Below are 26,944 nucleotides of genomic sequence, written 5' to 3'. Positions count from 1 at the left end.
GGGCCGCCAGTTTGACACCTGTGCTCTAGAAGAAGTCATTTGAATTGTACAACTTCTATGCTATGTTAAAGGTGGAAAAAAATTCTGAAATAATTTGTCTTGGTCTGATTTTTTTTTTACATCTCAAAAACATGGCTGTAGGAAATGGAAAGGGAGTGGTCAAGCACATCATCAGTTTGGAATCCCTCATGCCCATAAGTCCACCCTCCCTGAATTCCGTTAACTCTTATCTACCACCAATTTGCCTTGACTGTTAGTAGTTCACATTCTTGTGGAGAGCTAGCATGGAATAAACCTTATTTTGACCCAGCTCCCCAAACATGACAAACCCTCTTTAGTTGAAGCAATGATTCCTTTATTAGGAGCTCCAGTAGCCTCAGCAAAAAGTTTCTCTTTCACCGCAGGCTAACAAGTCTGTCCAGTAGGGAGATGAATAGTTGTCTGCCACATCTATTCATCTCCACCCCCTGCCTTTTATCCCTAGATCTAGGGTGGGGCTTTGCTAGCAGCGGTGGCTCTTCCTTCCCAAGGACTGACCCATGGAATTCCACTGCTCTCCTCTCCTCTGCCTTCTTCACATCCGTGCGTCAGGCACTGGACCTAGCGGTCCTTCTCTTCCTCATCAGCCACCTCCAGACCTGGAGGCTGTTGACTCTCCATCTGAGGGCTGACGGCCGGCCCAGGCTCTGCCTCTGTCTCTCTCTCTCTGCCAGCTCCCTTCCCTCTTCTCCCTCGGAGCTCTCAGTTGCCTTGATGCTGACCCTGACTCCCAGGCCTCCTCCTCATCTGATTTGGCTGCTGGAGGGGCCACCGGCTGACAGGCCACAACACCTATACTCATTTAAACAGCCTTGGTTGCTGATTTCTTGTGCCTGACACTGGCACATTTCTTGTGAAATGTGCCATGTCACAACACTGGCACAACAATTATGTGTACACCTTTTATATCCGCTGTATGTGGAGGTAGATTGTACAGAATTTGTTGCTTATTTTACATTTTAATAGGGCTTTTGTGTATTGTTATCTGGTTATTTAAAGAGTATATTATAGAGATGATATTAAAATAGTTGCCAACCTTCTCTCTTCTCTTGATATGCATACTTATATATATATATACAAAAAATGCATGTAGATTAATTTGTGTAAACTTTCTATTTAGCCATTCTCACAAGCATGATTTTTGAAAATTAACATTTATCTCAGATCAATCAGCTGTTTTTCCCCAGGCAAGCAGGGTACATTCCTTCTTTGCTTTATGTACACATTTTGAATCATGCCTCCTGTTGCTTTTAGTAGCACATTTTAGAGTTAGAAGGGGAAAAAAACAAATTGTTGCAATTAGTGTTTATCGTAATGGATGTGTCATTTGACTTCACTGTGAACCCAAATATATCCTTGGTAATATGAATACTTTATAATAAAGTAGATATTTTCTTCAGGAAAAAAAATTAAGTTTCTGTGACCTAAGTTACTGGCAAGCTCTCAACATTACAAATACACTTGTAGAAAACAGGGCTGTGCATCTGTCAGCAGCTCTTTAAAGAAGCTGCATACATTCCTGGGCTCACATAGTTGCCAGAAAAAAGATACATTTGATTTAAGGAAGTGCTGACAGGTGGGATATGTGCACCCAACCGCACTTTGAATCACCTTTTCTCCTTCAAATCTGGATTGTTCCACAAGGCTAATAGAAAACCATGTTCATCTGTCAGCCAGGAACATTAATGCAATCATAAAGAAGTATATATACTCTGAGACTCTGGAAAGTAGTATCCCAGATATATGAACCAGATCTCTTGATCATTAATGGAGTTTCAGTTTAGATGCTGTACACAAAAACATTGGACACTATTTAAAGGAAATGTCATAATATTTCATATTACAGCTTTACTTGCCATATTTTATCTGGCTTAAAGTTGAAAAGAATGGTTTATAACATTCTTGTAGTGTCATTCATATTCAGCATTGCAAACAGCGGCCTACATAGTTTACAATAACCCTGCACAGTTGTCTAGAGATATTAGGCAAATATTTGCAGGCTACGGGTTGGGCTAAAGCTGTAAGGATTGTTTAAAATAATCTTCCAGAATGGTTTTTGCCCCCTTTTTCTCACTAAGTTGTTTTGAGAATAATACACAATAACTGAGCAGTGGTGTCTACCATTAATATTGCAGAACAGAAACAGGATTCATTTGGATTCCCATCCAAAAGTTCCTATACATCTCAGATTTCAGGAAAATTCTAATCTATGAAAACCATAATGTCATATACACTCCTAAACCAAATCAGACTGTCAGTTACATGTGTGTTTCTGCTTTTAGTTCTATTTCTGTAATTTCTTGTGTGATTATGTTTTTATGTGAGACCTAATAAGGTTGTTTTAGTGTTAGCGTTATGTTTTAATGTAACTGTGAATGTTTTAATTTTTGTTTCTATGCACTGTAAAGTGTTGAGAGTTGTTTTGATAGCAGTGAAATAGAAATTTGAGTGAATAAATAAATTAAAAGTTTCTGCTGGTTTAGCCTGGTTGCATTTTTAAATATTCAAAATTATTTATCCATCAGAATAAGAGCTCCATTTTTTATGCTAATGTCTTAGAATAATTGTCTGGTACCGCATTTTCTTTTCTTTTTTTCTTTTGTTTTATGTCCACAGCTAAAAGTTCAGATCAGAGATATATTTTGCATGCAGCTGTACAATTGTTCCACGTTTTATAATAATCTGTATCATACTGTAAAGCAAAGAAAGGATTTAGTTCAGTTTTACTTTGTTGAATAATTCCTGAAATGTACTTGAAAATCCAGTATTAAGAGTCTGAAAAAGAAACAAACCAATGAAAACTATACGTCTCAAACAGTGGTGAAATGGTAATACTGCAGTTAAATGATAATACTGTACTATTTTAAATACTATATTTCTAATCTTTATTTACAATTATAATATATAGGATACAGTAAAGAGAACCAGGCCATGTCTTGTGCTATATCCTTAGTGGCACCGGTCTTTTCCAAACCAGGTTAAGGATGGCTATTTGGACAGTTGTGCTCAGATACTAGCAGACTGTAGGTTTTATAAATACATACAGAAATAATTAAAATCTAAGGGGTTTAGGAAAGTTAATCTCCTTTCAGTAATCTCTGCCATAAAGCATGCAAAGTCACAGCTGGCAGAGAGCCCAAAGAGGACCGGCTGTTGGACAGCACGTGGGACCTGAAGTTCAGAGAGATTAAGTGAAATCACCCCTCTGCTAGTCTCTTGGTTTTGAGGCTCTAGAATATTTTTCCTGGCTGAGGTGGAATTTCAGCTAAACACCCCCAAAAGCACAGAATGAATGAAGAAGTAGTAAATTACAGGTGTGTTTAAATAAAATCAATTGCTTGAATTGTCCCCTAGCTATTCAAAACCAAACAAATTCAAATGGGAATATGTTATTAAATATTATATGCCTTTAAATTTATCATTCCAGTGCCAGATAGAAGAGTAATAATTCACTATGAATCCATATTTCTGACAGATGCCTGCCATCTTTGGCTTTGACAGAAATCATCAATTTAATCATACCTGCAATTTATCAGCCTGTTCCAACAGGCTATTCTTTTTTTAACATTGTGCTTTGTTATTTTGTTTTTCTGGACTACTGTTTCCTATTCCTCCTGTACATAACATTTCTTACTTGATGCATATATAGGTCAACATTTGTAGAATACATGCAATCGGTTTAAATTATGTTTTAAAGAAGATATTTACAGATATTATTCCTAGGTTTCAGTTCAGTGTTCACAAACTTACAATGCTTTTTTTCTGAATTTAAACTAAAGATACATATGTTTCAAAATGGATATTTTTAAGACTATTTTAAAATGTATCAATTATTCATCCAATCCCTGATGTTTTTCAATGTTAATCATCTGATTCCTATTTGGAAAGAATCAGAAGCACAGCAAGTAAACATTTCTAAGTCATCTCTTTCCCTTAAAGAAATGTTGGGGGAAGCATATTGCCCAATTGCAAAGCAATAGAGACAAGGTTCCAATAATCATGAAGAAACACATGACCATCTATATAAAACATCTTTTCATAGATGCTTTGGTCCTGGTCATGTGTGAGGACCAATGTGAATCTTCCACAGGGATGTTGAGCTGATTTGCCCGTGAGACTGAGTGGATTTGGCTTTCCACTATCTTTCCACTGAATATTCTAAAACAAGGGTGTCAAACTCACGGCTTCACAACAGCGTCACATGACATATCAGGACTTTTTTTCCCTTTGCTAAACAGGGCATGGCCAATATGTGACGCATCCGGCCCTCAAGCCACTAGTTTGACAGCCCTGTTCCAGAAGGTGAATGTGAAGATAACAACAGTGGAGATACAAAGATCTTTCTTAGCCATTTTCTTTTTTTCCCCTCTCTCTCCCTCCCTCCCTCCCCCCCACCTCTCCTATCCTTACCTCACCAGTTTATTTTGGGGAATATAGGAAGAGGGAGCATAATGTATACTGCCTTAAAATGTACCAAATAAAATGTAGGATATACATTGATGAGAGCTTTTTAGACTTGCCAAAACCTGTACCAATGCTACAATTCTTTTTAGAATTTTTTTAAAGAAGATTTCTATCAATTGTCTGTGTTTACAAACAGCTTGCATATAAAATCAGTCAGAAGCAGAAAAAGCTTTTAACTGCTGGTCAGTTAAACAACATTCTGCTGAATTTGAAGTCCAGATCTACGCTGCCTTGTAGGGGAGTTTAAAGAGTTAAATTTCCAATTGTATTAGCAGATTGTGTTTTCTTTCTATGATCTGGGCTGACAAGACATCAGTATTCTATTCATCTGTTGGGAATTAGGCTGTTAATCCAATCAATGACTCTTGAGTGAGCTGCGGCCTGCTGCCTTCCCACTGGGGAACAATCGGATCAGACGGCAGATTGTTTAAGAGCACAACGCTGTTCCAGTGTCAGGTGGAATTCTTGAGTGTTCCCTGGTGAATTGGGGCTGGGAGAAACTGTCTCAGACCATTTATCCTATTCTTTAAATAACCAGATACCTGCCTCATCCATACTAAACTGATAAGCAGTTGGGGGAAAGGCAGAAGAGAGACCCTGACTAAAACCTTAGAAAACTGCCTGCAGGAAATGGTTGACATTTACGTGATTTACGTCTTTTTCTTCTTCTTAAGATTAACCAAAAAAAAATAACTTTGTTACGCTGAAGGAATACTGGAATTAGTTTCTTTCACAATAGTTTTAAAATAGTATTTTTGATTTGGACTTGAACATTTTCTTATTTCTTATTCCATAAGAAAAAGAGGTCCAGTAAACAAATGGTTGTTATAGCATAGGACAGTTTGGAACTTTTTGTTTTAGTTTAGTTTATTTCTCCTAAGAGTTGTGAAGTGTAAAATCTGTATTAGCATTAACTTCAATAAATACATTCAGAACAGACATTTTATGGACTGGGTCAGATTGGTTGCATTTTCTAAATACTCATTACCCAGTTATCAAAATTATATATGTGGCTGCCCAAATAATGAAATACAGCATAGTACATAGTAGGCCACAGTACATAGTAGGATAATGGGACTTGAAAATTTGTATAGTACTATTTTTTAATTCACCTATCTGCAATTCGTAATACCCAATACTTAAGATTTTGATATATTAAGAGGCAGGCAATATTTTCAGGTCAAGGGCATATTTTGTCCCCTTCCCCACATACAAAGGCTACCAAGGAAATATGTATCATAATGGGGTGGCATTAAAATGAAGTGGCACAAGATTTTTGACTCATATTTTCTTCATTTGGGGGTTGAGGCAATTAGGTTATTCTACCATGAACATATTCCATCAGTCTGCACTAGCTGCCAGATTCTAAAGAGAGTGTTAGAGCTTAGCAGTTCAAGAAATGGTTGCCCTAAGATACTAGCAATCTTCAGGGAAGGTCCTGCTATTCACAAATGCATACAAATTGTGCTTTGGCAATAATATAGAGGTGGGATTTAACCATAGGGTTCCATCTGTCCTTGAAATATCCTCTCTGCATAACATGTTGGCTCTAAGTATGAAGTGCATCTAATATTTTTTAAAAGAATAATCTTTATATATTAGTCTTTCTCAGCTAGTAACTGTATCCAATACCAGTTTTTAATAGATTGTATTACAGGGGGAAATGTTTTGTTTCAAGCCTGGACAAGCAATCACTTTCTAGAAATTCTACCAGATCATTTTGAGCTGGCCAAAAATTGGCAAAACCAAAACCTAGAATGCTTCGGTTGTTACAGATTTTGGCCCCCAGAAAATCTAGAGGAATCCCATTGTGATTTGTTGGGGAGTGAAGGTCAAGGCTTGGCTTGTATGTATTGGCCCCATCTCCCCTCCTCTAGAGAATGACCTGAGTGCCAGATCACCTGCCGCCCCAATTTCCCAGAACCTTCCCTTCTAATAACTGCTGCCACTGTAAGTAACAGCACACCTGTTCCTTATTGTGATGGTCTCAGAAGTAAAGAACAAGAAACCAGGGTGGTATATCTTACAGACCATAGACCTTGTGCCTTTCCTACTCTCCTACAAGTAGTGGGCTTCAAATCCCATCGCTACCAGTTTGCTCGTGGACACGTGCGCGTTACACTTCTGCACATGCGCAGAAGCTTCTGTGCATGTGCAGAGACGTCCAGGCGGGTGGGCAGGGCCTCCCACCGCTACCAGTTGCAGCCCACCACTGCTCTCCTACCATGCTTCCCCTCTGCTAATTTTGTTGCCAGTTTCTCTGCATGGCCTTGGTGGAGCAGCGGACTAAAGTGCTGTTAAGTAGCACTTAGCTGCCAGCTGCCTGCAATTAATGTGAATTCAAATCTCACCAGGCTCAAGGTTGACTCAGCCTTCCATCCTTCTGAGGTAGGTAAAATGAGGACCGGATTATGGGGGCAATAAGCTGGCTTTGTATATAAAAGAACACCACTTGGGGGGGGGGGGGCAAAAGTCCTACTAAGCAGGACTTATACACAAAAGTATGAAGGCTATTGCTTAACGCATTGTAAGCCGCCCTGAGTCTCCAGAGAAGGGTGGCATATAAATCGAATCAATCAATCAATCAATCAATAAATGCAATATTTCACTTGCTTACCCGCTCTCCATTGTTTCCACCCCCTTCCTTTCTCCTAACTCAGGTGTCTCTGCCACACATCTCCAAAGAAAGCACTCAGCCTTTCCTATTTCTTTCTCTTAAAGATACTTAGATAATTACTTCTGCCTAAAAAATGCATTTCAGGCCATATCCAGAACAAAATAGACCTGCTTCATTCCATGTACAGGAGCAAAATATCCTGTACGTGGGGCATGGATGCTTGAGTTTAGGCACAGGCTCATTAACTAAGCATTCTGGCCACAGAACAATTTCTGTTGTATAGTATTAGTTCTCTGTATGTCATATATATATATTTATATCAAATATTATTACTCCTAGGTTTCATTGTTCATGAATTATTCATGACAAGTGGTATCTTTAAAAAGTTTTTGCTGGTACTGAATGGATGCTCTCTGAGTGCCACAAAATGAGTATGTTTGAGTTATAATTGCCCATCCCTGACTTTAAACATTAAAGATCCATTGGTTGTTTTGAACACTGTCCTTTTATATTTTAAAAAAATGTAAATATATTTAGGATGAACCAATTTCATTCACATGTGTCTATTTACATCTCAGTTCTGTATGCTTCCTGCTTGATCATCCTGACATATTGGGATTGTGGAAAAAGGGAGATTTATCCTTTTCTTCCTCCTCCTCAGCAATCATGATATTCGCTTACTCATCCCCCTTTATGCTGTTATCAGTCTTAGGGAAATGATTAATAGTGTCTTTGGGGGAACATTGGATTTTGGGAAATCTATCTTTCCCCCTCTCCCATAACTCACCATGTTGATCAGTGGAGTACCAAGTAAGAAAGATATGGGTGCACTGTCCCATTGCTCAGCTGAAAGTACGGTATTTCTTCATCAATACATAATTTCTGGAATTCCCCATTGAAGGGTGTTGGGATGGCCAATAGGACAAATGACTCTGAAAAAAGTTAACAAATTTTTAAGAGAATAGTTTATTAAATCCAAATACATAGAAAGAGGAATTCTCCATATCAGACAGTTGGTTCAGCACAGTAATGTTTATATTGATTAATAACAGGTTTCCAGCATTTTGTGAAATATGCCAATGATTGAATGCAGGTCATCTTGCATGCAGAATGCAAGCAGGCCCTTCTCTTTTAGTGGCCATAATTTGTGGGAGCTAAATGGAGCTCCAGCTTCAAAGGCAGTAAAGTCTGTGAGAGCAATAGCAGCAGAAGAGTAAGAGAGATGAAGTAGCTGATGGATTCTAATCCCCCCCCAAAAAATGTATAATCTCCCCTCCCTTCTCCTTTTAGACAGAGTTCTTGTGAATGTTTATTCTGTTCAGTTGCGTCCAATTTTTAGAAGTGGTTGACCACTGCCTCTTTCATAGGGCTGAGAGAAAGTGAGTAGCCCAAAGTCACTTTGTGTTCAAGGCTGACTAGAAAGCAGTCTCCTGGTTTCTGGCCTGATGACTTAACCACTACACTGAACTGACTCCTATGGAAAAGTTAGTCTGCAAGAAATCTAAAGTTTGTTTGGTCATTTGAGAGGAAAGTAAAATGTTGTGAAGGTTCTTTTGTGCTCTTGTGTTCCCTCAGCCATTCTTTTTAACATTTCCATTAACTAAAATAGCATTATTGTTAACAAAAATTCTGAAGTAGTATATAAGACTATTATAATTCAGCTTAGTGAAAAAAAAATTTTTTTTATTCATGGAATTTTTAAAATATTTTCCTATGGACCTTGATTTATTTTTAAATTAGTAGAAAAGCTGTATTTTCTTTAAAGTTGTTCTTATTTTAATGTGAACTAAGGCAATCAAAACTTAATCCTGCCAATCATCTTTAAAAACGATGACAGTTGACAGCTGATATAAAAACTTAGTAAAATGCTTTTAAGATCCATGTAATGTGAAAGCTCAGTCTCAGTATGATCGTATGACTTCCAGACTGAAGAAATGTGAAAAATAAAATCATAATCAATTAAGCATTTTTCTCATATTTCAGTATTGCTTAGTTCTTGTTGATAGGTACAGCTCCAAATGAGCTACTTTTAGGCAGTAATTCATTTGCTAACAGAGCAGAGTATAAATAACTATTGGAAATATTCCCCCTTCTTGTTTAGTAACTCAAAATGAAACTTAATTATCCTGCTCAATTTCCAAGAAAAAAAGATCACCTGTTCCATTTGCTTATTTATAGTTGCATTTTTACAGCACCACTGGAAATTTTTCTTAGTACTCTCCAGAAGCAATTTATCATAATTACACATGGAAATTTTACTGTACTCTTCCTATTTATTTATTCCTTTATTTACTTTTACCAAAACTTTCCTCCATTCCAAAAGTTTAGCCAACATTTTGAAGTCTGTACATTCCAAATCTATTTTTGTAGTGCTAAACTACAAATATGTGTATTTTAAACATCAGAGAGTTTGTATGATTTGACATAACATTACTTTTATAAAGTCCTGTAGAATTATATTATTTCTATCAATCAGAGCTGTAGCACCTTTTTAGGACACTTTTCTTCTGCGGTAAAGAGTTTTTAAGCTGAAAATTCCAGGGTTGAGAAATTGATTATTTTCCCTCTTGCCAAGCATAGTCATTCAAGACTGAGTAATCAGGCACTGTTAGACAAGGTGTTCTCTGCAGTAAAACCTCAAATGCAGAAGCATTAGCTTTGTTTAAGTACAAAGACCAAAAGAAACTTAAGAAACAAAGTTTACATTGAAACATAAATTGAGTTTGAATTGAATATATTAAAAATATACAACCAGTACCGAAATTGTCAAGGACATTATACTATTAAATGTTGAATGGCAAAGTAATTCAACAATATTTGGTGACCCTTCTGGGGATCTTGGGTAACTTGCCAGATAACAGAAGAATATTCCTATCTGATCTACATGGGCTGTTAATTAAGAAAGTTATTAATATAGCCGCTGAAGTAGAAAGAACAGCACAGAAGCACATAGAAGGCCAATATTTCCCCAAATGGACAGAATATGATCACTTTTGCACTGGAATATTGTTACATTTTCCCCTCCAGCAACACAGATGGCAAAACATTGAATCTAGCAATGAAAATGAGTTGGGCAAAAGCTACTGGCTAGACAGTTGGCAAAGAAAAGATGTATTCCAAACAGATCTAAACAAAGTACTTAGATCTTTCTGAATGTTATTGCCAAGAGCTCAATGTTTCAGTTCTATTAGAGCTCTTTCAAGACCAATCAAGGCCAATATTGAACTGATAAACTATAAAAACTTAGGTTGGGATTTATACCTGCCTTCTATGATGACAATTATTATGTCATAAAGTCAGGCAACTGTAAGGAGAAAAATTAATTTACTTTGAAATTTCAAATGCGAAAGTTTAAAGCAAGCATTTATGAAGATTAAGCCAGATTTGAACCTCACTAGGGGATTTGATACAAATTGAGGTATATGCAAATTGGACTGAATAGAGCAGTTGGATCACAGCAATTACATATCTCTGCACCATATATCAACTAGTTGATGGTCTTTGCTCTGAATATTTCATTGCAGCTGGGATGTAATTATTGCCATTGCAATTGTGTAGCATCAAATAACATTTGTAGATTTGTGGGACTGGGCAATGACAGTTCATTGTTGTACTTTCCAGATTGCCAAGACTTGAAAGAAACATTCAAGAATTTAAATACTTTGATTCCATCTAGTAGTTTTCTAAGAATAGTGGTAAATAACAGGACTTTTGGGGGAAATTACTATTAATAACTAGTCTTTACCTCTATAGTAGGGGAATGGGTTTGGAGAGACGAAGCTTAAGCAATCAGCAGATAAGAAACTGAAACAACAATTTCTGAAACAACATCAATCTTATTGATTAAGATTTTGGAATGAAATGTTGGATTTTGTCAAGACTTGCACTAGAGAATTAATACAGAAGTTGAAAGGGAGAGGAGCTAAAATATATCCTTGCTTCCTCCCTTTTTAAATAACAATCAGTGATGTCAAGTATCTAAATTTGCTAAAATAGACCTGTACTGCATTAAGTTTATGCAGTTTCATAGCTAATTTTCCTCATAATCTTATCTCTGGGGATCAAATCAAAACCGATCTGTAAGTCAATAAAGGCAATATTAAAACAATCCCAAAGACAATAAATACTATTTTTCTCCTGGCTTTGAACTGCCTCTCCCTGAAGTCAGTTTCCCTTCTTCTTCAACTTTTATTTTTCCCATCCTAAAGACTTCTTCAAAACTTTAGCAAATGTCTTTTGCAAATCCAATAAAAATTGTCCAGGTCATTCTCTTGATATATCATTTGTATTTTCACATTAATTTTCAAGGCTTTAACCAATTTCTTTTGTATAGCCAATAAAAAGTTCTTATTCAGGTCATTCTTTTGGCTTGTCATTTGTAATTTCATTGTATCTCAGACTTCAGGAAGGCCAAAGGGGTGGGCTGGATGGCTGCAAGGTTTCCCCTATCTTGCTCTTGGGAACTTGCCAGACAGATGTTGCTGGTCTACAGAAGGATATGAATGGCAAGTCAAGTGCCGGATCTTGGCCATTCCTCCTTTCAGGCCTCTGGACTGCTCATCTACCCCTGTGAACACAGAGCCACGCCAAGCCCCCTCAAGCTTATGATTAATTTTTCTTTTATTCAAGAATGAAAGTAAACTCACTTGTGATGTTTTAAAGATCTCTATTAGCCCTAAGTTAATTAAATAGGTGATTTCCAAACGTGACTAGAAAGAGAAGTTAGCCAACCTGGTGTCCTTTAAAAGATCCTGCTGCAGCTGAGAGCATGATAGCTTCTCTTCATCTTCTGGTGCTCAGATCCATGGGAGACCACTATCATGCAGTCTTCTTCCGAGGATCAACTGTTCAGAACAAACATGGGTGGGGTGATCTCCCATCCTTTTCTTATCTGGAGAGGATCTGTAAAACTGGTCCACTCACCAGTTCTTTGGTCTTTGTTGTAGCCATTATTTGTACTCATTTGGAGACATGTTGGTTTGCCATACCTCTCCCTGAAATCTGCTCTGTGTCTTTAAATTCTGAATTTTTAATGGAAGTCCTGTTTAGAAACTCTTGCAATATTTGCATTTTATATTCATCTCCATTGATGAATGAAAAATCACTATGGCAAGGAGTTCATTTGCCTTACTTTCTCTCTTCTAATCAATAATAATGATTAGATTTGCTAGATCTTGTCTCCACAGGTATCCTAAAGGAGTAAGCAGAAACTTCTTGCCCTTACTGCATTTGATGCTTTTCAGTTCTGATGACCAAGTGGACAACATGAAACAGCAGTAGAAGTAACTTGTCTACATAGGAACCAATAAAGGATCCCAGAAGAGGGGTAGAGCATAATAGAGGTCTAGTGATTATTGGCATTGGTGGTATCCAATATTGTTGTGCAGCATTTTAGCTTCTGGTGTTAAAATGACCTTTGGCAGTATGTTTATTACCCTCCTCCACATACAGAGCTAATATTCTCTGCCCTTTACCTTGAATTTAGTTGACAAGATGGTTTAGGATATGAATATGATTATGAACATTAAGATCTTCTATTGCTCCTTTCTTTGACTTTTTGCCACCAGCACATTACTTCAGAGTAATTGAATTGTATTTATTTTATGACAGATTATAAAATAATAAATTCAATAATCAGAGTACCTTTTTTATAAAGATTCAAGAAGCTTCAGTTGGTGTAAATGCATTAGCCACCTTATAGGTATTTGCACATATTACTACTATTTTGCAAGACCTGCATTATTGCTTTTCAGCTTCTGGGTACAATTTATAGTGCTAGTTTTAATATAAAAGTCCTTTATGCTAAGTTATCTTCGGGACCACATCTCTCCACTGGAATCAGCCTGATTACTTGGATCAAACAGTTGGTTGTCCCCCTTTTTAGAAACCAAGAGGGTCAAGACCCAAAGGTGTTTTTCCATCATCAGGCTCATCCTCTGGAATGACCTATCATGAGAAATATGTTTGGCTTCAACTCTAGTTGTCTTCTGGAAGCTTCTGAAAATAGTGGTTTTCATTTGCCAGTTGCTATCTGGAATGTAGTTTGTACATTTTAATTTTTAGTATTGTTATAGTTTTTCCTGTGTGAGCCACCAAGTCTGCATACAAGTATGATGGAATATAAATATGATATATAAGCAAACATACATATTGGAGACCGATACAAGACACATGTGGTCCATATAATGCAAAATGGAATTTCTGGAATAATAGAGCAGAATCTGAAAAAATCCAAGATTAATGGTATAGGCAAAATTCCAGAAAACACAGGCAACAGTTAAAGGGACAAGAGGCAAGATTGCAACTGAGCCTGAGATACCGAATGAAATAAAAGTGCCAGGCTAAACACTCACAGGAATTACTGCCTAACATTGGAGTAGTGACAGCCTTACCAAGTAGGAAGCAAGTGTATTACTGGAGTCATCTTCAAAATGAATTGCATAGCTCAAGGGACAAGTCAGGGCTTTATGGAGCTTGCGAAAGAAAGAGAGTTCATTGATCAGCTGGTAGTGTTCATGCCTCTTGCTTCTAGAATATAGAGTCAGCAGTAGAAATCTCAGTGCAGAAATCTAGTATGGATTTATAGACATCCATTTTATGATGTTTTTATTGAGTTATAAACTGAATAGTAATGCAAAGGAGCTCTTTTTGTTTTTATTTGTTTTATTTGATTTCCTCCTTTTATATTAGAAATTAAAATATAAACAATGAGGTAAAAAAAATAAACTAACAATAGGGTAAACAAAAGGCAGCAAAAGGGCATGTCACATAAACATTCTTAAGCAGATCTAGCAAAGCTGTGAAAATAAAAACTTCAAATGGATAGTAGAAAGTTATAAAACTTTTGAGACAAACGTGATTGTCTGTTGGGAGAGTTCAGACTTTAGAGTATCATGGCTGAAGAGTCTTCCATTTGTTGCTTCATCTAAGTGAAATCTAGGCACCCAATGATATTTATACTGAGGAATGTTTATGAGAGAAAGTTAAATGTGCCAGGCTGGATATCAGGTATTGCATTCCTCTAGACCAGGGGTGTCAAATTTGCATCGTCACAGCTTCAAGTGACGTATCGGGACTTCCCCCCCCTTCGCTAAACAGGGCGGGGGTGGGGCCAGCATGTGATGCAACCGGCCCATGGACTGCAAGTTTCACACCCTGCTCTAGACCTTAAGAGAGAGGGGATAGACATTCATCTATCAGGAGATTTTAATGGTTACTGGGAGCTCTGATCTCTGGTGACCAGTTACAAGGCACTATGTGGTTGGGCCAGAGAAACATGGTGGGGATACTTCTGTTGTACTGTCCTCCTAGGCAAACAGTGTCATCAAGGTTGATAGTTGATATATGTAGCTTTCTACTACTCGGTAATTTCAACCTTCCATAACTACTGAGGTGGATTCTGAAAGCACCCCTGGATTTTACAATCAGCATGACAAACATGGCCCTGTCACCCATGGTCACAGGCCTGACATTCAATATAGTAGTGAAAAAAGTAAGAATTACTCCTTTGTAATGGACATTTCATGTCTTGGTGACTGTGTGAGTGATCTGCACAGAGAGGCAAGGCTAGTTCTAGTGGTCCACTTCAAGTATCTGATTAGTTTAGTTCCAGAGGATACATGTGGAATTTCCCAGTAATTTGGAGAGTAATTCTGCCAGTAATCTCATTTGATCTCTGCAATATGGAGGCAGTGGAGGCCTCCATAGAAATAGAATAGAAATCTTACAGATGTAGCTCTTTTAAAATTTGACCAATTTTATTACCTTGACCCAGGAAATCAAGGGGAAAAATAAGTCAAAGGAACTTAAACTTATTCTCTTCTTTTTTCCAGGATGATGAAGGTCAAACAGCATTGCATTATGGTAAGTGGTACATTACCATATTTACTATTAACCTGGTATAATCATGCATTTTGAATATCTAAAGAGAAGAGAGAGGGAGGGAGGGAGGGAGGGAGAGAGAGATGCAGCAGGAGCAAATATTCATTCAGGAATGATCGATAAATGATCCAAAATCAGAAAATTAGTTTTCTGCACAATAATATTTAACCTTAAGCCTTTAGTAATATTGCAACATTATTTCAATGAGAATAATAATCTTTAAGATACAACATTGTGGAAATTACATCTCTAATTGTCAAATTATTTTGTATTTCCATAAATTTTTTGAAAATTACCATTGATCATACACATATGATAATGTAAACTTCAGTCTTTTTCAAGCCCTCAGAAGCTAAATAACTCCAATAGATTGCTACTACAATCCAACAATCCAGTGTTGAATATTTATCTACAATTGGTAATTTTCATTCAATTTTTCAATAAAGCCATGTTTATAATGAGAGGTAGAAATATATACAAAGGGGAATAGAGAGGAGCTTTTCCATACCTTGTTAGTTTGTTTGTTTTTAAACTTCATTTTCTGCAATTTGTGATTCAAAAATTTTCAATAGAAAAAATATTTTAATAATTGGAGAATACTATATTTCTATGAATCTGATGCAATTAAAATGTTTGTTGCTTATTAATCAGTATAAGAAAATGAAATATTATAATTTCAGACTTGTCTTTCTATATCTAGATTTTCTGCCTTGTCATTTTGGCCAGGATCTGACCAATTCTAGTACTCTGTTTCCCCCAAAATAAGACATCCCTTGTTAATAAGACCAATCTGGCTTTTGAGCGCATGGCAATAAGGCCAAGTACTTATTTCAGGGTTCAAAAGAATATAAGACAGGGTCTTATTTTCAGGGAAACATGGTAGCACTAATCAAATATTATGTGTACTCTGATGGTATCATATTACTTCAATAAACCATTCATACTTACTTAAAGTATGAGCTCTCCTCTGAAAATATTTTACTTAGGTATAAATTGGACTGCATAAAATTATTGGTAATTATACTATCAACTTGAGTACATAGGCACCACATTTACCCCATGGGAATCAATGTTGCCACAAGCTATACAATAAACGAAGGATTTAATGATAACCCTTGGAGTAAAAAGGGTAAAACGGAATCAGAGTTTATCCATCTTTTTACGAAGGCATTTGGCCTGACAGCTGTCCTTGCCTCAGCAGCTTTGATGATTACAGAAAGTGCCAAACTGTATCCTTAAATGAGTTATAAATCCTGGTTCATTCTGATTAAACACTGGTCAGAGTCATTAGGAGGTTAAATGAAGGACAGCTCCCAAGTATGTTATCCTCAGATGTGCTGCCAAGAGTGCCTCACCCTCCTCAGCCAAATATCTTTTGGCCATTAGTGCCCCAGTCATTTGTGGTCAGCTCTGGCCCATCTCTTAAAATACCAGGATATGTGTGGTCTCCCTTATGGATGGCCTGTTCGCTTTATATTCCCTTTTTAAGACTCACCCCGCCCCCTCCTGCATGTGCACGCTTCTTCCCTGCAGGGAATGCTCAGATGATTGCCTCTCTGTGTCCCAAAGGAAATCAGGGTTTCTCCTTGGACTTGAAATCACATGACTTTAGAGTGGGCTGGCTTGCTCTATTCGCCTGGGGATTTTTTTTCACTGTTAAAATGCCATCTGCTCTGGTTTTTGCACAGTGGCAAGGCAGTCAGAGGGAATACCAGTGAGGAAATAAATAATAAAAAATGAAATCCATTATGAAGACCCTGAGGATTAATGGACTTGGAAGGCAAACTGTGCTGAATGGAAATTCATCTTCACCTGTGTCCACGTCAGGACTGCCTTGCTAGTGTTTGACAAATAGAGGTTCCCCGGACATGCTGTAAATTCAACAACTGTTGTAATCTCCAGGGACAACTTTACTGTATTTAGAAGTGGGCTGATATCCTCCTGGGCTGCCCATTGCAGAGGCAACACATTGTGTCATGGAAGACTTCCTCCTCTGAAATGCCAAGTGCTTGCCAAATGGCAGTCCTTAGTATCAAGTCATCCATCTGCAGAAGATCCCTAGTGTAAATGTAAACAGGCTATTTTCAAGTAAAACAGCATCTGGCTCCATTCTGCTTACTGCAGAGGCTTCTGTTGAAAGATAATAACAATCAGAAACTAGATTCGTTCCTGATTCAAGTATGCCATTGACATACAGCACTACTGATTTAAAGATTACACTCACTGATTAATCAATTAAGTCCCTTCAGATACATAAGTATGTATCAAATAAAAATGCAAAGACGTGAATCATACCTCTGTAAAGTTTATATCATTTTTAAAGGGACACAGTTATAAGATAAACTCTGCTAAATAATTTCATGAATAGTAAATGCTGTGCATTTCCAGGAAAGCAGGGGCAAACTAAGGACAGCTCTGCAAGAATTGGACTGAGCCAGTGAATAAATTGGTTCCCTAAATTCCTCTCTAAATGAAGGACAGGACTTGGGATCACCCACAGGGATCCATATAGATGCTGCCAACGACCAGACTTTAAAACAGTGTTTTTTGCTGGATTTCAGAACTCTGGAAGCTGGGAGAGTCAGCTTTGAGTAAAGGCCCACAGGAGCCATCAAAGGGACACTGGGCTCACCCACTTCCTTTCTTAATTACTTTTACTATAAATGGCTTGTAAATTGCTTTTTGGATGCTAGGAACCTTCAGAAAGACAAGTTGCTCATTGGACGATCTTCCTTCAAGTGGAAAACGTTCTACATAAGTTTAAAATTTAAAAACTGATTTCACTGCAGGTTGAAGGAAAATCAACCTCAAAAACCTACAAATGGAAACCAGCTGAGGTTTTAAGGGAACACAAATAGTAAACCAGAAGAGTGACTTGGATGTATGGATTTTAACTAAAAAAATGACTTGAACAATGTTCTTACTTCAGATTTACAAAAAAGATGTGTTATACTTATGAAAGAATTTATAAGAAAAGATAAAAAGAGAAAAGAAGATGATTCTTCCCATGGACAAACAGTGACTTAAATCTAAATTGTAATAATACCCTACCACTTCTTCCAAAAGGAAACAATGTTAATGTGTCTCCACTTTCATCTATTTTAAAATTGCATGTATTTCTATTTGTCCGTTACTATGAAGTATGTCCTTTGGGAACCTGAGATACAGTTCTTCCAGTAGATTCTCGTTTTACCTTTGATGTTGAACTCCCAATATCTAAGAAGCTTGGAAATATTTTGTTCAATGTAAAGCAGCTTTCCTCCATCAATAACTATGGCCAAGAGACTTTCCTCTCGTTTTACTTATTTATTTCCCCAATAGCTATCCTAACATTAAATTAAGCAGCACTGAATTGTAAGTAAGGGTAACAATTAAGAACAGAGAGCACCCATGCCTAACTCAGCTGCTGAACCATTTTGTATGTCTTAAATAAAATGTCTTTGCTTGCCAACATAAAAACAGAGATGAAGCTAATCTCATTTTCTTTCTTAAGCAGTTCCCAAACCTGGAAAAAACTGCCTACTCTAGTATTTTACAAAGCATGCTTCAATAATGATGAACTCAAAAGAAAGGCCTCTCCCAAAGACTTCAAAGCTAACTAGACAAGTTCATGAGAAGCTTTTGTATAGCTTACTTTCAAGTGCTGAAAGGGTTAGTCAAAACCAGTCGTTTAAAATGTTCTAAAAACCATTCATTTTTAAGAGTCACGGGGTACCTTTTATAAGTAATTATTAACTAATAATAAATGTGGCCACAGCACCATCAACTGACTAATTTCTGAAATAATTTTCAAAAGGAGCCTCACAGAATGCTGTGAGAAGAGCATTACAGGAGCCCAAATCACATTTAGCCAAGCCATGTGCCTCAGTTGTCAGATGGGCATAATTGATTCACCAGTCTTAGCTGTACGAATGTACTCCTTGACAGTATTTCTAAGAAGATCTGCAAAGCCATTGTCCCTTGTTAATACACACATTGGAGCATCTTATCCCATTCTATTTAACTCAGGTTGGGTAGTGAAAGCTTGCTGGGAAGTGTTCCTGTGAGGAAATACACATTACAGGGAGCCCACACTTGAGCCTTCTGAGACATTAAATGATATATGAAAATCTGCTACCCCAAATGATGGCACATCGGAGTTGTTACTATGAATAGCAATTTTGCTTTCCTGTTATTTTACTTTCTGTGTTACTACTTCTAGGTCTACTTTTACCTAGAGCCTTTGGAAATAGAACAGCATAGAAGCCAAATCTGTTAAAATAAAAGAGCATGGTGTGCTTTGCTAAAATTAGAAAAAACACCTTATATATGTTTCCAGTGCCTTATACATGTTTCCAAGTGTACATATGCTATGTCAATCATTCCTATTCTGTATGCTGGGACTTTTTCATATACTGCCAAAGGAACTTTTAATGCCATAACAAATTCCTTACAAAATCTTCTTTTGACCCCAGAAAATAGGCTCTTTGTATCTTAGTATAGTTCTGTGCACTGGCCATGCCTTTGTTGCTTCATATTATGGATAAGTAATGTTACAGTGGGGCAGAGAACACAATTTGTGGCAAGAGGTTGAAATAAGTCATCTAGAGTAGCCACAGAGTCTTCTGCACTTTTCACCATTTGTATAGGAGAGGGTGCTTCAGCTTGTGTAGCTGTTGTCCTTTGCCATCATTTCCTCTTTGGCTCTCTCAGCTTCAAAGATTTCCTTTCCCCCTTTCCTTTCCTTTCCTTTCCTTTCTCCTTTCCTCCCCTTCCCAAGTTACCTTCATGTGCTAGAAGTGGACAAACTCTCTATATAGTTTCCTGGTCCTTCATTGTATTTGCAATTGTATTTGCAACCAGCCCACTTACACAAATGTTCCAAACTTCTTAAGAAACTTCTAATAGGCAGCTTCAGTCCTATAACCTTGACAATAACTCCGTAGCTTATGCTATCACATAGCAAAATGTATGAAGAGAGACCTGACTGTTAAAGAAAACTACTGTAAATTCCCCAGTGATTTAAGATGGCAAATAGAAAATAAAAATCAGTTCCATATTGGCAGCAGTGGACTATCAGGTATAAAGGTTAACAAAAAACTCAGACTGCAGGAACATAGAAAGCTAGATTTTTTTTGTCATTTTAGTTAACAATGCAAGGGTTTAAATAATCTTCAATTGAACTGTTGTCCTGTTTTAATTAAACATTTGCTTTTCCCCATAGTGTCAGCTGAGAAAAGATATTTTCTCAAGATACTTTCTAATTAGTACAGCTAATTGCAAAGGGAAATACACCATTAATGTGTTGACTTGCAATATAATTAAAAACATAATTTAGTGTTTAGCTGAGAGGTACCTTGAAAATACAGGTCCCATTGGAACTTCAGCTACAAAGTTTTTTAGGAGAAATCCTATAACCACATCTGATGATTTGAGTTGCATTGGATACATATAGGAATTTTTATTTGATGTATCTGTTTCCACTATTAAGAAGCAAAAGAGTGCTAAAATTGCTGTTTTTAATAAATTTCAGCAACTGAAGTTAAATACACTATTTGAAAAATAGTAAAGTATTAAACTAAGGACAAATCATATTGAGGTGGCTTGTTAGTTTTCTGCTGTTCTCCACTGCAGTTGTCTCCCCGAAGAATCATTTAAACCAAAGAAAATTATCCACCTTCTCTTCTCCTTGCAACCAACTATGAGCCTCAAAATGAGTGTACTGTAAAGTACCACATTTTGCTCACTTTAACCCAACTTTATCCCTTCCTATTGCATTAGCTTCACATCAGGCAACTTGAGACAATAAATTGATGTTAGGCTACTAAATGTCCTACATTTCATGGATTAATCAAGTCACTGGCAAGTGATTACATTCTTCACAATTCCACAAACATTTACAAGTGACCTATTCAGAAAAAATAGTTCAGTATCCATATTTGGAAACGAAATTGATTCAGCTGGGGTGTGGGGGAAGCAACGTTGCTCTTAAATTCTCAAGACAATTTGTACATAATTGAGTTTAAACGGTGGCAGCATTGGATTAGAAGCCAGTTTTTATGTCACAGCTTGAAAAGAAAAATCTTAGCTTAAAAAATTCAACATCTGGTTGGTGCAAGATATAGTATGTTTCCCTAACAATGTTTTTCCATCCTAAAATGTCTTCCTTGCAATTTGTCTTTTTGTAAGATCGAACCTTTAAAAAAATTGTAAATGATCTGGTAAAATAATTCCATCTTTAAGATTGCCGAAAAGTCAGGAAATGCCAAGCCCAAGGTTACAGGGTCTCATGTTCTCTCCAAAAGGTTATGATTTAAATTTAATATCCTGCATCTCTTCTACTCTCCTCTGCTTCATTTCAGCAAGATATGTTTTCCTGACTATCCCTGAAGAAATTTTACTGTACTATCTATCACTTATATTAGAGTTGCTGCCATGTTCTGCTTCTTGGCTTTTCCTCTTGTTCCAAGACTTTTCCTTTTTAGCAATAAATCAAAGTCAAGAAGCTGAAATAGTGGCTCTTTGTGCATCATATATATTGGTGTTGGTACCTGCTCAACACAGAACATTGAGCTAAAAGTTTCTATCGGGAACTACACATTTGCCCTGTAGCACTTGCCCAAGTGCCCTTAGTTTCCACTATTTACCTAAGTCCCTTTTCTGCCACTTCAGTAGCAACATCTCTCAGTTCATCCTTCAGTAACTGAGAATATATTTTTGTCTATTTATTTGCTGTTAACCTTTTTTAGATAATTTCCCTTTTTACTTCGTTGTTTTACAACTTTTATTTTGATTGGTTTTATTGATGTTTTCCTCTTGCATCCTGTGACTTTGAAAGATCCAGCTTCCAGCAGTAAACTCACTCCACTCAGTGCCTCATTTATTATGGGGAAAGTCACAAAGTGAATACCTCCTTAGTTGCCAAAAACTTTACATAATTTAGATGACAGGAATTGTTCCATGCCTTTTCAATCTTTAGCAAGGTTATTCACTATAGCAGTTGTATTCTTTCACCATCATGCTTGTGAAGGCAGTTCCATATTAGTGGATGAGAGGTTTGCATTATTCTCAATATATGTTTTTATACCTGGTTAGTGAATAACTATCTTTAGATTGTCTTGCATATGTTCTTTTGTTCTCCAGTAACACTCTAACCATCTCTAAGCTTCCATCTTTTTCTATGTTTACCAATACATCTCTTGGCTAATAACTGCCACTTAACAGCACGTCATTATCAAAAATTTGTATTTCCATTTTATATTCTGTTTTGTACATGCATTTTGCCTGACTTCCAGAATTATTTGTCAGTGGAGTCCTTGATGCTCTCTGAGCATGATGGTTTGCTTGCAGATGTTTCACTACCAACTAGGTAGCATCATCAGAGTCTATTAAGTTTGGATTTGCTCCCTGTTTACATTTAATCCTGAGCTACATATATTCTCTTCCACTGATATGTCAGTTCCAGAAACTAGCATAAACGTTGGGAGCCAATCCTTAAGGGCAAGCACTATAAGTTAGGGAAGGGACTTTCCATCAAAATCTTTTAGCTCTAGAATAGGCCAATCTATTCAAATGCAACATTCATATGTATGAACATAACAAATGAAATCTTCAAATACCAAAGATACAGGTAAGCAAAGTGTTTATTGAGAGAGAGAGAGAGAGAGAGAAGTTTTTTAGCCTGCTCCAATCCAGAAACCGGGAGCCATATATACATATCAGTAGAGAAAAATCATACAATTAATAGTAACCCTGCCATAAACATTACTTAAAAGCACAGTGGAAGAGAATTGTTTCAATGTCCTTTTCAAGACCCTACCCTATAGAAGAACATCCCCCCAGAAATCTGGATGGCCCTGATGTTTTTGGCCTTTCGTGAGGCATTCAAGACCTGGATGCTCCTTCAGTCATTTAGGCCAGGTGGTTAAACCAACCCTGCTGGTGGATTTGTTTATTATGGTTTCACTGATTGAAAATGTAATGTTCTTATACTTGGGGATATTCTTCCTCCTCCTCCTCCTCCTCCTCCTCCCTCCTATTACTATTATTGTTTTGGATTAATATTTAATGTTTAATTTGTATATTATGTTGCTGAATTTTTGGTTTCACTCTTGTGTGCACTGCTAAGAGGCACTGTTTTGAGATGGGCATCTGTATAGGTTGTTTAAATAAATAAATAAAATGCTAAGAGGAAGGGACCCAATACTCAAGGAGTTGGAAAGTATGAGGGCCACAATAGAAAATATTTGTCTCCTAACCCTAACCCTAAACTCACACTGGAGTGGAGACCTCACCAGGTCTTCTGAGAAAGTTCTTAACAAATGGGCAGATTTAACCTTGGTGAGGAAATCCCTGATGTGATGCAATGCAATGCCATTTTGTTTGACTTTATAGGGAATAACCAAGTTGAATACTATCTTAGTGTGGTTGTAGAATGTGTAATGCCAATCTTGAGGAGATTTATCTTTCTTATAGCAGCTTCCTTGTTTTCTTTGGCTGTTAGATGGTTGCATATGTAGTTTTGATATGGCTCATTCAGCAGATGCAAACCGTTGATTCTGACTTGTTTCCATTTTGTTCTGGTCTCCCCTCTAGCTTCTACCTGTGAATTTTCTGATATTGTGGAACTGTTACTTCAATCTGGAGCCGACCCTACTCTTCGGGACATGGAAGGATACTTGCCCGAGGAGGTGACAGACTGTAGAGTAATTACCTCTATGCTCCAGGAACACACAGCTGGCAAAGCTTAACTGAAAGGCCAAGGAAGTGAAGCCCAAGGCTTTCAGAATGGAACAAAAACTGTAATAAATTCATCCTTCTCCTACTGCGTAGTCTGCACAATGCATAAGGATTGGAATTTGTTGAATGAAGTGCTTGGTATTGATACATATTTGGAAAGCCAAAAAGAAAGTAGTGGACTGTGAATCACACAGCATAACCTACTATCTACCATGTGAAAAATAACCTCAGCCATAGTTTGTGACTTATTTGCTTAATAGTTCCCCCCCCCCCTTTATTTTTTTTGCAGTCTTAAAACCAATTAAAAGGATATATTGGATTTCTACTATCGTGTCAGATGTAGCTGTAAGAGATGTTCAGTTGGGTAGGATTGTGCGCTACAAGCCTGATACAGCACGAGTCTTACTTCACCAGCACAGGAGTTTCATCATGTATGGAGGCTACGCAGAAAAAAAAGGAACCGTACTGAAGCTGAAGTCCTGTGTGTTCCTTCTTGAGAATAAGCCCTAATTAGACACACAAATAGTGTTGAACTTGCTTTCCCAAGTGGATTTAAGGACTAGCTTTTTATTTGTTCCATGCAACTTCTAGGAAAGGAAGATCCAACTGCTGGATAGGGGAAAGGAAGATATGAGCCAGTTTATCAAACTTCTTTTCCCCCAAACTCCCACATTAGGGACAGTGTTATTATTTATATTTTTTTAACTCAGAATTAGAAGTACTGTGTTTCTCTAAGATCTAAAAATAAGCGCGGTTGGGTTTTTTTCCTTGATCCTAAACTGATTCCTAAACTGGTTAGCTAAGTAGTTGCTGTGTTGTTAAACTATGAGAACTGATGGGCATGTTAATTGTGTATATCTCTCTGTTTCTGGTATAAAACTACTTTCCTGCATGATATGAGATATATAAAAATGTTCCTGGAATGTTTCTCTTTTTTCACCTGCCATTAAACCAAACTAGTTATATAAAAAGCATCATGTGTTTATATTAGACACCACAAAATCTTATCCTGATTTTTTTTTAACCCTGTAGATATAACTAAAACATTTTTAGAGGAAATATCAACATAAATGGCTAAAAATGCATGGACAGAAAGGAAGAAAAATATTATAATCCCTAAACTTGTTAAGTCTGCCTCAGAAGAAATGTGCAAGAAATGGCTGCATCCAATTTCTGGCTATGTCCTGCTTACACAATTTCTAGTGGGAGCCCTCTGTGTGTTTCACATTAATATACAGCTCATATTAAACTTTTCAATTTGATTTTGAGAGCCATAGCATTAGCATTTTCATCCATTGAGATCTCCATCCACCCTGAATAATTCTTTTTTTTTTTTTTTGCTTTTATTATTTCAAGTTATTTTTATCATAATTCTCACCATATTTTCCCCACTGAAGAATAGTCATGTTCTTGTCCTTTTCCTTCAAGCAGTCTGGCCTCTATAGCCTTACAGACTCCATTTTCCAAGTGCCAGTGTTACAAAACTAAAAATCGGAATCACATGAACACAATCTAGGTTTTCTTGCCCTGTGGAAGATCATTCAGTAGACCTATGTTGGATTTTTATTTTTATTTTCATGAAATCTTCCTACTTCAGGCTGACCCCACTCAGTATGGAGTTTTTCCTCCTACAACAAGAGATTTGGTTTGTATCTATTGATTGGCAGGTTGCCTAATGTTATATATTCATAGTTGCCCTATCATCTTTTTATTCACTGCAAAATAAATAGCTCCATATACTAATTTTATGTTTTATCGTTTGGTCCTGCCATGGCCTCTTAAAGAGTTTTTTTTAATGCAAAGCATCTTTTATCATGCTCTTTCATCTCCATTATTTACTTCTGTTACCTGGTTGACAGACTCAAAAATATGCCTTCCTCTTCTGAACTTTCTTGCCATATCCCAGGTCTTTCTCCTACAATCTGGACTTCTCCATCAGTTATGAAAGTCTTCTGTTCTTCCTGCATAAGTTACCTAATTATTGGGGCAGTGGTTATCATCAAAAAGGGAACTTTCTTCTTTCCAATGCACACTGTGTATGCTTCAGGCTATCATGCACAAGATGCCCCCAGGAGAAAAAAGAACCTTTGATATCCTGTAATTGTTAGGCTGCATGGAAGCCCCAACTTTGCTCATCTTCAGCTACACCTTACAAGTATGGTTTATCACATTTGAACCTGATCCTCAAGGTTCAAATATCAGAAAATCCATCAGTCATTCTTGCATCAAGGAGCCTCTTCAGTGGTGGCAGGTGACAAACAATCTCAATTCTTCAGGCTTTGGTCGCTAACACAATTCATCGGTGATACAGTTATGTCTTCATTTCTGGTTCTTTTTCATCTGACACTTTTGCCCATAGGTTCACCCATTGCAGCATATCAGTAAGATGAAGTTCCTGGAATTTGGGGGATTTGATAATCGGTGTTTTTTTGAGGCAAAGCATTCAGATGTTATTAAACAATGATATTTGTACTACATTGGCCATATGGGTCAAGGTTGATAATGGCACTGATAGGCCTTACATTCCATATTACCCTAGTAATATGGACTGCATCCTTCAGCTATGGCTCTAATCGTATATCAATGGGTGTCTTGAAATTGAATTCCTCCCCGCTCCTCCCACATGTATATCTTGGGGTCTTTACCTCAGCAGCAGGTGCAGGATAAATTCCATATATATATAATGCTTGAAGCAGACATCTACAGTATCTTTTTACTAATTCCCTTTCTGATTGGAGATCTTGGAAAGATGAAAAGGATTCAGCCAATTATATCCTCATCACACCATGATGACCTTGATAGTCATGATTCATTCCTCCCTTGTGTAGTTTTAAGCCTTATTAAGCAATTCCCAATCTCCTCTCCTTCCATCATAGACAGAATCACATTTCCCTCCACTTACAGTCTGGAGAATTCCATTCTGCCTTACAAAGAAAAAGAGGTCTTTTCAGAAACCATCGACGATGGCTTCTCATGAAGTTAAAGGGTGCGAATTGTATGAGGAAAAACAAAGACTATTCTTCTGCAATGTCATCATATTTTACCCTTATATTTAACTACGTATGCCTTGGCACTTTTTCCCATAAGCTTATAGTTTACATAAATATCTACTACTATTTTTCAACATGTGGTACCTCCCACACTAGTAAGGTGTTATGTCAAAGGACTGGTTTTCCTCTGTTCCCCGATATACCTGCTGATTCCATCCTCTATTTTGTCCATTTT

General features: G+C 37.1%; 1 protein-coding gene across 1 annotated transcript in view; it reads left to right on the top strand.

Annotated features, from left to right (window-relative positions):
- Positions 1 to 24,652, top strand: part of ACBD6 (acyl-CoA binding domain containing 6) — a 123,310-nt gene extending 98,658 nt beyond the window's left edge. The window contains 2 exon segments of the mRNA XM_070939264.1: positions 14,953 to 14,983; positions 23,576 to 24,652. Of these exon segments, the coding sequence (XP_070795365.1) occupies positions 14,953 to 14,983; positions 23,576 to 23,730 (186 nt within the window). The 3' untranslated portion in view covers positions 23,731 to 24,652.
- Positions 24,653 to 26,944: the final 2,292 nt, after the last annotated feature.

The sequence above is a fragment of the Pituophis catenifer genome, unplaced genomic scaffold (genome assembly GCF_029215685.1).
Source record: "Pituophis catenifer annectens isolate HBS135680 unplaced genomic scaffold, rPitCat1.0.hap2 SCAF_3, whole genome shotgun sequence".
Classification (NCBI taxonomy): domain Eukaryota; kingdom Metazoa; phylum Chordata; class Lepidosauria; order Squamata; family Colubridae; genus Pituophis; species Pituophis catenifer.
This window is presented reverse-complemented; position numbering and strand designations above follow the sequence as displayed.